This window comes from Hypanus sabinus, chromosome 15, assembly GCF_030144855.1.
Source record: "Hypanus sabinus isolate sHypSab1 chromosome 15, sHypSab1.hap1, whole genome shotgun sequence".
NCBI lineage: Eukaryota > Metazoa > Chordata > Chondrichthyes > Myliobatiformes > Dasyatidae > Hypanus > Hypanus sabinus.
This window is the reverse complement of record NC_082720.1, coordinates 83,333,525-83,349,620: the sequence shown is the minus strand read 5'-3', so window position 1 is coordinate 83,349,620 and position 16,096 is coordinate 83,333,525. Positions and strand designations below refer to the sequence as shown.

The 16,096-nt window shown below is 39.9% G+C and overlaps 1 protein-coding gene across 4 annotated transcripts in view; it reads left to right on the top strand.

Annotated features, from left to right (window-relative positions):
* LOC132405639 (follistatin-related protein 5-like) overlaps positions 1-16,096 on the top strand; it is a 683,401-nt gene that overhangs the window by 434,093 nt on the left and 233,212 nt on the right. For all 4 annotated transcript variants that reach the window (XM_059990615.1, XM_059990616.1, XM_059990614.1 and 1 more), the window contains one exon: positions 10,370-10,560. In XM_059990615.1, coding sequence (XP_059846598.1) covers positions 10,370-10,560 — 191 coding nt within the window. The remainder of the gene's footprint in view (positions 1-10,369; positions 10,561-16,096) is intronic.

Below are 16,096 nucleotides of genomic sequence, written 5' to 3'. Positions count from 1 at the left end.
AAGTGGCCTGCCCCGATAATGAATAAGATAAATAATAAACTGAAGCAAATTTACTTTTTTTTTAAAAAAGTCTTCTTTGCCTCCTTAAACTTTGTGCTACAATCCCCACTGAAGGATACAAAGTCTCAGTTGTGTCAAGTTTACACTGGTGAAGAATCTAAGAAGTAATTCAACTGACTAATAACTTAGCACAGGGCAAACTGACAGATTCAATTAACAACAAGGCCTAAGTTTGCTAGAACTACTAGTAAAGAAACAGTGCAAAGAGTCCCAGCTACTTATATTTGTTTCTCTGATAGATTGTGTTAGATCTCTGTTTTCATTGTGTCATCAAATATTGATACAAGTGACTAAGCATGAGTGAGTTCAATATATTTTTGAAGTGAAGTTTTAGTTTCTTAATAAGTAAAAAGAGCTGGAAGAGGAAAGGAAATTGTAGTATACTCAACTGGTTACAAACTGGCAAAGTACTTGACCTTGTCACTGGCATGCATCAGTCAAGTTGGCTTCTGTTGCTTCAACATGCAACTTGATTGGAAACAGTTCAATTGACGTGGTTACATTGCATGCACCGCTTATAATGTAACAATCAGCCTTAGCAAATCTGCCAGTTTTTAAACATGTTTGGAATCTAAAGAAAAAAGAAAGCAAAAAGCTAGAATATCAGCTTTTTGGACATATTCATTTGTTTACTTATCATTAAACCATATATGAATACGAGTACAGTCAAATGAGACAGTGTCAAGATTCAAGGACACATTACCAACAGTCACACACAAGATCACAATCTTGTAATAAGAGTTCTGGGGCCCTCCGCCCACCCACCCTGCAATGCCACAGCTTGACGCATACAAGTCAACAAACATGTATAAAGTATCAGTAAACATGCAACGACACAGAATATGCATGTATGTATACAGTCCAGACACCCCCAGACCACTGATATTATCTGTTGACTGGCCCTCGAAACCCACTAAGCAACACCATGGCTTTGAGACCCAGTCCTCACCCTAATGCCTGACTCCTGTTAGGCGAATCCGTGATTTTGAGGTCCAGTCCTCACATATACAAGTGCATTTAGAACAGTAGTAAAAACACATCTAGACAGATATGTATGTATATAGTCCATTTTAAATCTTCAGTCGCCACAACTGCACTACACTGCCCCCCCCCCCCTGTAGAACGTGATGCCTGACCTCCTGTGGCTGAAAAGCAAGCGACCCCACAGCCTGAGGCCTGAGTCCATTAATGGCTGCTAAAATATCTGCAGTCAGCCACAACTGAGCTTGTCTTCTGCCAAGCGAAACCCTGGGAGGTTCCGGGCACCATGCCACACTACTCTCGGGGAAGCACAACAGCTTTGTCCCTTCAGTTCTGGCAAACAGGCGGCACCGTGGCTTCAGCTCTCATCCTAAACCTGATACATCAGACTTCCGTCAAAAGTAATTATTGCTATACTGATTATTTCAATGAGTAAGGAATTATGGACAAGGGTTTAAAGATAGTTGTAGAGACAGTTACTGAAACATAGTATGGTATTTACTTGGACAAGAACAATGTCATATGTCCAAAAGTGCTTCATAATTTTGTACAGCAGTTCATCAGAAATAGAACAACAATCAGATGAGTTATGATGTTGGTTAACAGATGAATATTGGCCTCAGAGCCCAGAGAGACTTGCTGCCCTTCTCTACCCTTGAGATCTTTTACAATGACCTGAGAGAGCAGATACAGTAAATAACCATGTTAGATTAATGTTCTGGAGTTCACTGTTAATGTCTTTCATTAACCAAACATGAAGTTCATTGAATTTTAATCTGTGCACATTTGCTTACTTAAGACACAAAGGCAAAGCGATTTATACTGGGTCTGCAGTATGCCTATATCTAATGGGCTATGTTTTTTATTACCTTACTTTGAAAATCCTTTAAATTATATGTGCTTGGCTCAATTTAAAGTAATTCTCTTAGCTTCATTCATAAGGGGTGACAAACCATGGGAGTACACCATAACTGGAAGGATACTGAGAAGTTTTCAAGAGCAAAGGAATATATGCCCACATATCCTCAAAATTAGCAGAGCTGGCCAATAAGATGGCATCAAAAGTTAATTTGAGATGTTCTCCTTTGTTATCAACAATATGTAATTTAAAGTTAAAGAATATTACATGTGGAACTCCCTTTTTCTGGGCGTCTCGGGAAATGTGGCTCGTTAGCCCCTCGCTCAGAGCCACTGAACTCTATGGAGACAAACCCAGACTCCATATGTCTAGGGTGTATGTGACTTTGGTCCCACCAGACCAGTGAGTCTGGACTGTCTCACCCACCCAAGCCCTGGTTTGTGTGAATGTTGTGTGATTTGCTGCCCCCGCTGCAATTGGCCACCAGCAAGAAATAACAGGTTATTAAAAAGAAAGTATATTTAAGAATGTTAACTTAACCAAATAGTTATTAAAGAAAAGAAAGGGGAAAAAAGGAAAATAGAAGGGTCCATCATAACTAAACAGTCAAATGTGCACGTATGTTGGAGCTGATCTTGAAGTTCTCTTTAACTCAAGCACTGAATCCTCTGTCTGTGGGAAACCACACACCACCTTCTGAATGTCACTCGAAATCCATCTTGAACAAATGGGCATATCCATGGGTGTATTGGCCCTTCCTCCTGGAAGCCGTTCATCTGCACAGAGCACCTTGTGCAACAGGGATGGCCTCTTCAGCCATCTTCCCTCCCGTCTTCTACCAGCTCCCGCCAAAAATACCCTGACTCACACCAGTGTCCCTCACAAAAACCTTTCTTCCCAGCGTTTTCCAGAACCTTCTCCTAATCCCACCATTCTGACTGGCTGACACCAGATTCCTAAATTGAACAACAAAGCCTCTTATCTCAGCTCAAACCCAAACAGGCTGAGAATAGAACAGACTGCTCTTACAGAACTGCTAAATTGAAATACCTACAGCATAGCAGTAAAAATCTTAAATAGGTGTTACATAAAGACCACAAATTAGGTCACAGTTTGAGTATCAAGAGTAGCTCTTATATTCTGTCACCATGTTAAATAGAAGTATTTGCAATAGAAACATAGAAAACCTACAGCACAATACAGGCTCTTCCCCCCACAAACTGTGCCGAACACGTGCCTACCTTAGAACTACCTAGGCTTTACCCATAGCCCTCTATTTTTCTAAGCTCCATGTAGCCATCCAGGAGTCTCTTAAAAGACCCCCTTGTTTCCACCTCCACCACTGCTGCCGGCAGGCCGTTCCATGCCCTCACCACTCTCTGCATAAAAAACTTACCCCTGACATCTCCTCTGTACCTACTTCCAAGCACCTTAAAACTATACCCTTTTGTGCTAGCCTTTTCAGCCCTGGTGAAAAGCCTCTGCCTATCCACACGATCAATACCTCTCATCATCTTGTACACCTCTATCAGGTCACCTCTCATCCTGTGTCGCTCCAAGGAGAAAAGGCCGAGTTCACTCAATCTATTCTCATAAGGCATGCTCCCAATCCAGACAACATCCTTGTAAATCACCCTTTCTATGGTTTCCACATCCTTCCTGTAGTGAGGCAACCAGAACTGAGCACAGTACTCCAAGTGGGGTCTGGCCAGGGTCCTATATAGCTGCAACGTTACCTCTCGGCTCCTAAATTCAATTCCACGATTGATGAAGGCCAATACACTGTATGCCTTCTTAACCACAGAGTCAACCTGCGCAGCTGGTTTGAGCGTCCTATGGACTCAGACCCCTAAGTCCCTCTGATCCTCCAGGTTGGTTGGTTGATGTTTACAGGGTTCCCTGTGAACACAGAGCAGTGTGTGTAGGCCAGATGGGATGCATGGTGGAAACCTGCATCAAGGATTACAGGAGGTGTATTCGTCTGGGTTACCTGGAGAAATTGGCGGTAACAGAACATTGCATTCACAATGGCCATAGGATTGACTTCAATGTCACAAAACTAGTGGGCCACACCAATGGTTGTAGCACCACCTTGTAAAGGAAGCCATTGAAAATAAAACTAAAGGAAAATAATTTTTAACAAAGACCAAGGTTTCACTGTAAGTAAGAATAGGAATTTGATTGTAAACAAGGTGGAAGAGTGGAAACTTGATTGGATGAGGACTTGCCAATTAGGAGAGACAGACTGCTGGGAGATAAATACCACCAGACTAACTTAAACAAGCATCATCCCTGAAGGAGATGGCAGAGTTTGTCATTGAAACATCAGTTATAATTGATACATATGTCCGGCTTGAAGCCCAAGAAGAGTTTATTAATTTTTGGAATACTCTTCCCAAAATATATTCAAGATACATATTGATAAATTCTTAGGTATTAATGGAATCAGAGAATATAGATTAATACAACGGAGTGTTGTTAAGTTGAAAAAATTCAACTGTGATCTTATTGAATGGTGGAGTGGGCACAAGGTGCCAAATAGCCTATGTGACTCCCATTTCTTATGAGCCTAAGAGTAGCTCAGGTTTAAACAGAACTCTTTTCAATTGGAATAATTTCTCTTCATTAGGAATCAGTTTTGATGAGGTTACATTGGTGGTAGCATAACACGTTTAAAATGTTAATGAATGCAGCTTTGATTGATAATTAGGTGCAGTGTAAGGAAAATGCAAAGCAGACACAACTGTCACAAGCCGTTATCCCATTATCCACTGAGGTGTGAAGACTGCGAACCTTTTCACTGGATATCCCAATTCTGGTTGCTGTGCTTTTAGTTCTGATTAGATCACTCCTTGGATAGAAAGTGCACATAGATGATCCTCTCCACTCTGCCAGGTTACAGCCCATTTAGTGACATTGGAAATAGTTCCTCATTTAATAAATATAGAGTTTTGATGCAGAATGTCATCAATTATTTCAATAGATTATTACCCGTTATGTTGGTATGCACAAACTATTCAGATTACTACCAGCTGTCAGACATACATAGATTCATACTTAGTAAACTCCCTCACGTAATTTGCTTTTTAAATAAAAAGCTAATGAGTTAAATGTTGAAAGCTGTAATTACCACCTGCATTTTGTTGATGGTAATTGCATTTTTCTAAAAGTTATGACCGAGAAAGAGACAGACCAAAATCTGTATCTTGTATCTTTTAAACAAAAGATTTCTGTTTTTTTGTAAGTGGAGAGGCTGACTATATTTCAAAATGTTAGTACCGTAGCATTAGGATGCAGACAACTTAGTCAATCAGGACTAAACAATGAAGATAGGTTTAAAACATTTTCATGACTTTATGGATCCCAAAGTGTTTTACATTCAGTGAAGCACCTTTGATGTGGGGTCACTATTAGAATGCAGTTGCCTATGTTAGCACAGTGAGCTGCCACAAACAGCTATGTATTAATATGGTTTGGTTAGAAGGTCAATAATTGCTGACCATGTCAGAGCCTTTAAATTATAGCAGTAGGCAGCAGTTGATCTCAGGAATCATGGTTTTGCACCTCTGGTGAACTTGTCCTCTCCAGGGTGTAAGCCTGGGCGGGAAGATTTGAAGAACTGGCTATTGTCCATGCAGCAGGTTCCCCCTCTCCATGTCACTGACATAGTCCAAGGGAAGGGCAAGTGCTGATATGGCTTGGCACCAGTGTTATCACAGATGTTGCCAGAGTGAAGTTGAAAACAACATCAGTCTTCCTTAGGGACATCAGCTCCAGATTTCTTCCTCAGGGTTTACTCCTGAAGCCTTTCCCTTGGGTGGGTGCGGCTCCAAGACAGCGGAGGTTTAATATGGGAGTTTTCCTTCTTCTAGGCGGGCTGCTGTCCAAGGCTGACAGGCCCCACCCGCCTGAAGCAACTGGTTTTGAGGCACCAGTGCTCCACCTTTGCCCCTTCTATTATCAGTAGAAACAATTCCACCAGGCCTAGTAGCTAAGCCACACATGAAGGCCAAGAGTTAGACTTGGTTGTCAGAGGCTGTTAGAATCACACGCCATTTGGAGCACTTTATAGGTAGTGGGAGCTTATCTCCACTACCACCCTCGGCTACGACAACCTTAGGAACCAAATCCTTAAATTAATAGGAAATATAATTACATTCATTGAAGGACAAAATTAGACCTCGATATTGTGGCCTACCTTGTTCATACTATCATAAATGCCAGGAGACCAACCAGAGCTATGACTTAAAATTTCATTTGTTTGTATTAACTTAGAGAATGTGGCACAATTTCAGTACTGTGTCGGAGAGTCAGAATAGATTATTTGTTCTAATCTGGGATTCGCATTTGCGTCCATGGTGTTCTGATACAGAGGGCATAATGATACCAACTGAGTCAAATTGAAATGATCATACAGATATTGCTCTGAAAATCACAATCTACTGCACTTGCATATGAAGCTTCTCCCCCCACCCCCCACCCCACCAAAGTGAACCTCTTACTGATGGCAGATATTAAGATTTGATTAATAAGCTGAATTTCACATTAAACCTTACTTGAGCCAAAACTTAGACACTTCTTCTTCAGCCAAAGTCTAAAGAAGTCCAGCCAAAGCCAGATCTGAGATGAACAGCCTTTATTCACAAATGTTATAATATAGTGCAGTACAGTTGAACTCTAGATTGCCATTGTAACTAACTCCCTGTTGTCCATCTATATCAATACTAATCATGGAGTATCTGCTTCCAGCCATAAATCTGTCTACTGCAATGGGGTTAAAGTTCAGAGTGTACATGGGTTGCATTCCACTACCATAGGGAACAATGTGCTCTTTGAATCTAGGTCAAATTTCTTCTGCTACATTCTTAGTTAAAGGAATATAGCGGCCACTTGGTAAAACAACAAAAGTGATCTGGAACCTATGAGATTACAATTACCTTCAGAAGATGGACAAGCTAAAATGTATCTCAAGTGTTTTCAAGCAATGTTGTCACTGCTGATTGTAATGATTGTAATCTGTTGATATTTCCTTTGATTCTAATATCAGTTGATGTTTTTTAAGAATTGAATCCTTGTTTCACTTAGTGTAAATAACTTGGGCTTAATAATTAAGCTTCCATCAAAGGAAAGCTTCATGATATTATATTGTTTCTCCAAATGGACCATCTGGTGGGCTAGGTATTGGCCCTATACTTTAAATACTGTTTTCAAAATAAGCCTTTTTTGAAGGGATAAAACTCTCTTCCACGTGCTGTTCTTACAGATCTCATGTACAATAAATTGAAACATCAAACATTATAGCACAGTGCAGGACCTATACCCCGTGATGTTGTGCCTACCTTTCAACCTCTTCTGAGAGTGGGCGAATATAACCCATTTCATTTTCCCTAGTTGATGCGGCACTTGGGCTGAAAAGGTTAAGTAATGTGAATGTGTATGTTCTGTTTGAGGTTGAGATTATGGGGTGATGTAACTGATAACTGAAGGATTGCTAGGGAGCATAGGGAAACTATTTATTCTACTGTGGCGGGGAGTCTGGAACTGACTACTAGACAGGTCCTACCCCTCACCAAATCAAAAAAGCTCCATTTATGTCTATTCAGAATATCTAAACACATCTAACATAGCGGTATACTGGATAAACCATAATTTAATTAAACTTCCTGAAACCCTAGGTAGAACATTCATATAAAGGACTCATTGGCATTTGAAAAAGAAGTTAAAGCCCAAAAATTATTTCCAATTTATACAAGTTACAGAAATTGCAACTTTGTAGCATAAGCTACATTCTATCAAAGGTGCTGTTGGAGACACCATGCTGATTTGTTTCCTATAGCAACAGTCATTTGTTGCATCTCACTGGCAGTGCCAAGAGATTGTCAAAAAAGATGTTTCTTGAAAAATACTCCTGAGAGAAAGCAACATTGCATTTTGACAACAAAGGATAATAAATTGTTATAGGGAACCTGAAACCAGTGTGGTGTTATAGTACAGACCCTCTATGAACTGTGAGATTAAACCAATAAATTGAAAATCCATTTCTATGTGCTACTTGTTTAACAACATAGCTGCTACCATTGAATAATCATAAATTTCATGCTACAGCAAACTTCTATGCTGTTATGCTAATATATGTATATTAATGTTTTGAATTATTCTTCAGGGTATTGTGTTCTTTTTATTCACTACTATGAAACCAAAGCCTTCCTCTATTATCCTGTTAAACCCATTGTTCAAGCCTACTATTACCCTAGAGAACTTATTTATTCCTTCCATTCCCTTCTCTCTTTATGCATCCCTTCCCATTTACATACATAAATTCCTGATCTCTTCTGCCCTCTATACCCCCATCCAACAGCTGGCTGGTCTGAGGGCCCTTATACTTTCATTGAATGGTTCCTTTCGACCACTCACTCACCTGGCTGAAGTTGTTCTTCATGAAATAACTTTTCCTTTAATTTTACCTTCTTTCTTTGTCAAAGGTATAGCTATGGGAACATCCAAGAGTCCAAGCTGTGCCTGTCTTTATGTTCGATACATGGAACGATCTTACTTCAGGTCTCCTCCCTCGACGTGTTTCATTATATTGGTGACTGGAATGGTATTGCTTGGTCCACTTACAGTATATGGAACTGAAAAGGTCTTCATCTTTGCTGCCAATGTCTAACCTTCTCTCATTGTTATATAACCCATATCTGATTCTTCCCTTCTCTCTCCATCTGAAGGTGTAGGCTAGTTAGCAGTGTGAGTTTTAAGTTCACTGACATATGTATCTCCTCAGTCTTACTTTTTGCAACCATTTCCTGTTCCATTATCCCATCTCTCCACTTGTGGTGTATCTATTTATTCTGATCATAAGACTTTTTATACCAGTGTCTTTCTGTTACTTCAACCAATTTTTTTCTTATCCATAGTCATCAGGATGTTGCATCCATTTCCCACATACCTGGTCTTGGCCTGTCAACCCACAAGTCTTTACATTAAGTGGGTTATTCTTCATACTTTCCACCATTACCAATTAGTTTCCATCATCAAACAGTTCTACCCACCTCCTTTTTCAGCATTCTGAAACGATCATTATCCTTCCCCCACTCCACCCAATCTCTGGTCTATTTCTCCTTCTCCAACAGCTCCTCACCTTTACACAATATTCCGCCATGTGCCCGCAGGAGGTGCAACACCCCTTCCTTTTCTACCACCCAGGTAACCAAAGAAGTAGCAAAGTGCTTGTACTTCTTCCAACTAAGTGCACTGCCTTCAGAACTTAAGATGTGGTCTCCCCTCCACTGCAGTTTAGGTGTCTGTATTACAGAATACCTCCATTTAGTCTACAAAGGTGATTCTGAGCTCTGGTCACCTGTCACTTTAACTCTCCTTCTATTCCTGCTCTGACCTCTGACTCCAGCCTCCTTTATTACTCTAAATATACCTAATATATCTTGGTGCCTGAAGCTTGATGAACTGTGTTTCATCTTCCATCTGGTTATGGTGAATCCTACAGAACTAAATCATAAATGAACAATTTCAAATAATCACTGTTTTTTTTATTTCCTCTCTTCCTGCAGATGTGGTTATATCATTATGTTATAATTTGTTTATTTTTCTTTTCCATCTGCAGTACTGGTGTTTTACATAATGCACTCGTGACAAACTCTGCACTTTTTCAAAGATGTCTCCATTGCTCTTATCAACCTTCCCTTCTGAACAATTTAATATGCTATTTTCACAACTTCGCAGTTCTAATGAAGGGTTCCTTTGCTGAAATGTAAATTCTGATTCCCTCACCATTAAAGATGCAGCTTGATCTACTCTTTCTGTTTTATTTTCTGTCTGTTTCTCTCCAGTCAAATGCAATTTCTAATGCATTTCCTCGTGATTTTGATTCTAAAATGGATTAAAATAAAGAGAACTAGTGTTATTGAAATTGAAAGCCTTCAGTGAAAATTCTTTAACAACTAATTATAATTACCATTTGAAAAAACCTTTGGGGAGTCTATCTCAAAATAATATGAAAATTAGATTGATCTTGTGGACATTTTATTTGAAATTGTTATGCTTGCACAGTGCGGGCACATTGCACTGCTGTTGAAAGTTTAAGAGGAAATCATTTTTAGCTTGTTGTGTAATCAAGAAATCCTATCAGACGCAATTCCCACATGAGAGTATTCAAATAACTTTGCACTCTTTCTCAAGTGCTTCATTTCTTGACTTCACCACTACAGCTAAATCAGTGCAGGTAGAATATCATCACTAATGTGAACATGCAATCACAGTATTTTACACTAATGTTGTACTCCACAGCGCCTAAACCTAGTTGTTATACTTGAAAACAAGTAACAGAGAGAAGAATTGTTGTTACCAATTATCTAACTAAAATCTTATTTGACATCTAAAATGCAGTCCTAATCTTAATCATGACACAACCCTAAACAAAAATAAATAATTTTGCATGTCTTGTCTTTTGTCCAGGAGAACGGTGTAAACTGGCAGAGTACAGCAGACTGAAGAACATCTTATTGGATCTACAGAGTCAAAAGTGTTACCAGCAAGAAAATATAACAACAGATACAGTAACTTTCAAGAGGCATTTAGTGGAAAGCATGTTCAAAGAGCTTGACATCAATAGTAATGGTTTTGTTGACAACAGTGAACTAGAACAGGTAAATATCAAGATCTGAATCTCTCTTGCAAGGACTTATTTTACTTACCTTTTCTTCCTCTTAATAGTGAACTCGAAGAAAGCAATTTGACAATGTGTCTTGCCAGCTTATTGAAAGTTTGACAATCTGGCATTGTTTTTTTTGTGTTAGATTTTTCTTAACATAAGAGTGATACTATGAAGTAATACAGCATGGGAACAAGCCTTTCAGCATGATCCTGAACAACCATCAGCACTTGTTTGTGTTAATCTTACACTGACCCATTTTTTTCTCACATTTCTATCAGTTTCCCAGTTTCTGCAACACATCAACACAGAAAGGGAAATTTCAAACGACCAAGTAATCTACCAACCCACACACCTTGGACATAGGTGTAGAAGGACATATCTAGAGAAAACCCTCAACATCAGAGGTCAAGATTGAATCTTGGTAGCTAGAGTGAGAGGCAGAATCTCTAATAGATTGTCATTGTGTTGAACTATAAGTGGCTGGACAGTGGTGTCTACTGCCCACCACTGGATTCAGTGAGTGCCAAGAGTCATCCAGGTCTTGGATATGTAAGGGAGAGTTGATCAATTTGTGTTTGCAATTATGCAGAAAGCCGAGATGTATCACTGCTATTTTGAACTTCAGCATATATGTTTTGAACCATTAAACCTGGGAGCTATTAATTCAATGCTATAAACAAAAAAAAACTATTATTATCAATCCTGGGATTGTATAGAGCAAAGAACAGTACAGTACAGGCCAGCCTTTTAACCTGCTCCAAGATCAATTTAACCCTTCACTCCCACAGAGAACACTATTTTTCTTTCATCTGTGTGCTGATTTATGAGTCTCTTAAATCTATCTGCCTGTGCCATCACCCCCAGAAGTGCATTCCATGTATTTGCCATGCTTTGTGTAAAAATAAACATAGAAACATAGAAAATAGGTGCAGGAGTAGGCCATTCAGCCCTTTGAGCCTGCACCGCCATTCAGTATGATCACGGCTGATCATCCAACTCAGAACCCTGTACCTGCTTTCTCTCCTTACCCCCTGATCCCTTTAGCCACAAGGGCCAAATCTAACTTCCTCTTAAATATAGCCAATGAACCAGCCTCAACTGTTTCCTGTGGCAGAGAATTCCACAGATTCAACACTCTCTGTGTGAAGAAGTTTCTCCTCATCTCGGTCCTAAAAGGCTTCCCTTTATCCTTAAACTGTGACCCCTCGTTCTGGACTTCCCCAACATCGGAAACAATCTTCCTGCATCTAGCCTGTCCAATCCCTTTAGAATTTTATACATTTCAATAAGATCCCCCGTTAATCTTCTAAATTCCAGTGAGTATAAGCCTAGTCAATCCAGTCTTTCTTCATATGAAAGTCCTGCCATCCCAGGAATCAATCTGGTGAACCTTCTCTGTACTCCCTCAATGGCAAGAATGTCTTTCCTCAGATTAGGGGACCAAAACTGCACACAATATTCTAGGTGCAGTCTCAGCAAGGCCTTGTACAACTGCAGTAGAACCTCCCTGCTCCTGTACTCAAATCCGTTTGCTATGAATGCCAACATACCATTTGCCTTTTTCACCGCCTGCTGTACCTGCATGCCCACCTTCAATGACTGGTGTACAATGACACCCAGGTCTTGTTGCATCTCCCCTTTTCCTAATCGGCCACCGTTTAGATAATAATCTGTTTTTCTCTTCTTGCAACCAAAGTGGATAACCTCACATTTATCCACATTAAATTGCATCTGCCATGAATTTGCTCACTCACCTAACCTATCCAAGTCACCCGGCATCCTCTTAGCATCCTCCTCACAGCTAACATCACCACCCAGCTTCATGTCATCCACAAACTTGGAGATGTTGCATTTAATTCCCTCATCTAAATCATTAATATATATTGTAAACAACTGGGGTCCCAGCACTGAGCCATGCGGTACCCCACTAGTCACTGCCTGCCATTCTGAAAAGGTCCCGTTTACTCCCACTCTTTGCTTCCTGTCTGCCAACCAATTCTCTATCCACATCAATACCATACCCCCAATACCGTGTGCTTTAAGTTTGCACACTAATCTCCTGTGTGGACCTTGTCAAAAGCCTTTTGAAAATCTAAATATACCACATCCACTGGGTCTCCCCTATCCATTCTACTAGTTACATCTTCAAAATATTCTATAAGATTCGTCAGACATGATTTTCCTTTCACAAATCCATGCTGACTTTGTCCGATGATTTCACCTCTTTCCAAATGTGCTGTTATCACATCTTTGATAACCGACTCTAGCATTTTCCCCACCACTGATGTCAGACTAACCAGTCTATAATTCCCCGTTTCTCTCTCCCTCCTTTTTTAAAAAGTGAGGTTACATTAGCCACCCTCCAATCCTCAGGAACTAATCCAGAATCTAAGGAGTTTTGAAAAATTATCTCTAATGCATCCACTATTTCTTAGGCTACTTCCTTAAGCACTCTGGGATGCAGACCATCTGGCCCTGGGGATTTATCTGCCTTTAATCCCTTCAATTTACCTAACACCACTTCCCTACTAACATGTATTTCCCTCAGTTCCTCCATCCCACTAGACCCTCGGTCCCTTACTATTTCCAGAAGATTATTTATGTCCTCCTTAGTGAAGACAGAACCAAAGTAGTTATTCAATTGGTCTGCCATGTCTTTGTTCCCTATGATCAATTCACCTGTTTCTGACTGTAAAGGAGCTACATTTGTCTTGACCAATCTTTTTCTTTGCACGTATCTATAAAAGCTTTTACAGTCAGTTTTTATGTTCCCTGCCAGCTTTCTCTCATAATCTTTTATCCTTTTCCTAATTAAGCCCTTTATCCTCTTCTGCTGGTTTCTGAGTTTCTCCCAGTCCTCAGGTGTACCACTTTTTTTTGCTAATTTATATGTTTCTTCTTTGGACTTGATAGTATCCCTAATTTCCCTTGTCAGCCACGGGTGCACTATCTTCCCTGGTTTATTCTTTTGCCAAACTGGGATGAACAATTGTTGTAGTTCATCCATGTGATCTTTAAATGCTTGCCATTGCGTATCCACCGTCAACCCTTTAAGTATCATTTGCCAGTCTATCTTAGCTAATTCATGTCTCATACCTTCAAAGTTACCCTTCTTTAAGTTCAGAACCTTTGTTTCTGAATTAACTATGTCACTCTCCATCTTAATGAAGAATTCCACCATATTATGGTCATTCTTACCCAAGGGACCTCGCACGACAAGATTGCTAACTAACCCTTCCTCATGGCTCAATCTAGAATGGCCTGCTCTCTAGTTGGTTCCTCACCTGCAAACTTACTAACTACCCATCCACTTCCTCACCTAAGCCATTTATGAACATCACAATGAGCAGGAATCCCAAAGCAGATCACAGCGGAACACCACTAGTTACAGACCTCTGGGCAGAATACTACTATTGATCTGGCTTCTGAATGCAAGATAATTCCTCCCACATAGCCCTTCATTTTTCTTTCATTCATGTACCTATCCAAGAATCTCTTAAATGTCCCAAATGTATCCTCCTCTACCATTACCCATGGCAGTGCATTCCACCTGCCTTGTGTGTTAAAAAACATAACCTACCTTAGAAAGAGAAAGCTGTTCAGCCTCAAGTCTAAGGTGGCTCTGAGAATGTTTCTATGAATGCCATTCCTCATTTTTTCCCCTGAAGGTCACTTATGCCCATCACTCTCTGATGATTCTCCCGTCACCCATTTACACAAGGATAATTCATAGCAACCAATTCACCTACAAGCAACTCCTTGGCATGTGGGAGGAAACCAAAGAACCCAGGGAAGACTAGTATGCAAAATAATACTGAATATTTAAAAATGGAATATTTTGATGAGAATGTTGAACTTATTACTAATGGAAAGTGGTTGAGGTGAAGAGAATGGGTGTATTTAAAGGAAAACTAGATAGTAAATGAAGAAAAAGAAAGTTATACTAATGGAGTTAGTGAGAAAGCATGTGGCAAGTAAATCTAATCTATCTTTAAAAGGTTATATTGTACTTCCTTGCTGTATTATGGACTACCATTAACCAGACCTGTATTAAACTGTATAATGGAGATTTTTGTTGTTAATTTGAAACTTTGGTTTTCTTGTTCACTTCCTATTCAGCCATGCCTTAATATACAGGAGATTTTGTCCATCAGAATTTTCACCAGTGTTGTCGAGTGAACAATTTCACATGCAAATGAGTTGGCACATACAGTATCATTAGTTACTCTCTTGGCTTCAGGTTCCTTGTGCTCAGAGTCTACCAGTTTCTAAGCTTTCTTAGAATAATGCCCTGTCATTATCTGAGACTGTGGTTGCATGTGTGAAATCAAATGTCAGTCTTCTCAGTCTCAGACTTCGAGTTGTTCTTTCAGTATATGGCGAGGTTGCAGGAAACTGCAATGAGAAAGACTTGAGTGGTGTTGTCGTGAGAGGGAAATAAGAAAGTAATGGTGCAATTGTAAGGCAGACTTATGGGTTGCAAGGGTGGTGGGCACCAAGAAAGGCTAGGTCTAAGTTTCCAAATATCTTCAATGAATTGAGACCTGCTGCAGACTATTCCAGTGGTCAAACCCATCAGATCAAAGGTACATGCACCTACGTCCATCCTTTTCTGGTTGTCTACTGCAGACTCCAGTTGTGCATCACCTTATTTTGTTAAAGGAAGTGAGATGTATTAGTTAATCTCATGCAAAGTGATTGGCAGATGCAGCTATCGCAACTGAAAGGTCTTTGGTTAATACTGTCTCTGACCTGTATGGGTAGTAAGTGTATTTGTGTGTGGCTTACAGTGTTGCTAAGTGTGTGAAGTATAATACAACCTCCGATTGTCATATTTGTGATGTGAGACTATCAACACTCATGGTAAAATATTGAATCTATTGTGACCTTATTCATCTTGAACATTCATGAGGATCTTGAACACCTGATAGCATCTTCAACCAATTATGACCCCAATGGCTATCTTAACCAACTTGTCCTCTAAACATAAATCTGGATGACCACCTGAGCATAGGGTAATTCTCCTCATTTGCATCACTTCTGTCAGGTATGGATTAGGACAGACTGTTTTCTAGCAAAGGTGTACTTGATAAGTGGAAGGCCTTCAAAAGAGAAAATTTGAGAGCACAAAATTCATTTGTGCCTGTCTGAATAAAATGTGAAAATAGCAAGTGTAGGGAAGCCTTGGTTTTCAAGAGATATTGAGGCCCTGGTTAAGAGAAAAAAAAGGAGGTGCATAGCAGGTACAGGCAGGTAGAAACAAATGAGTTGCTTATGGAGTATAAGAAATGCACATCGCTGGTCACTGGCCTCCATGCAGAATATGACCCGTCTACAACCACTCTTTGCCTTCTGTGGGCAAGCCAGTACTCAATCCACAAAGCAATGTCCCCTTGGATCCCATGCCTCCTTACTTTCTCAATGAGCCATTCATGGGGTACCTTATCAAATGCCTTGCTGAAATCCATATTACACTACATCTACTGCTCTGCCTTCATCAATGTGTTAGGTCACATCCTCAAAAAAAT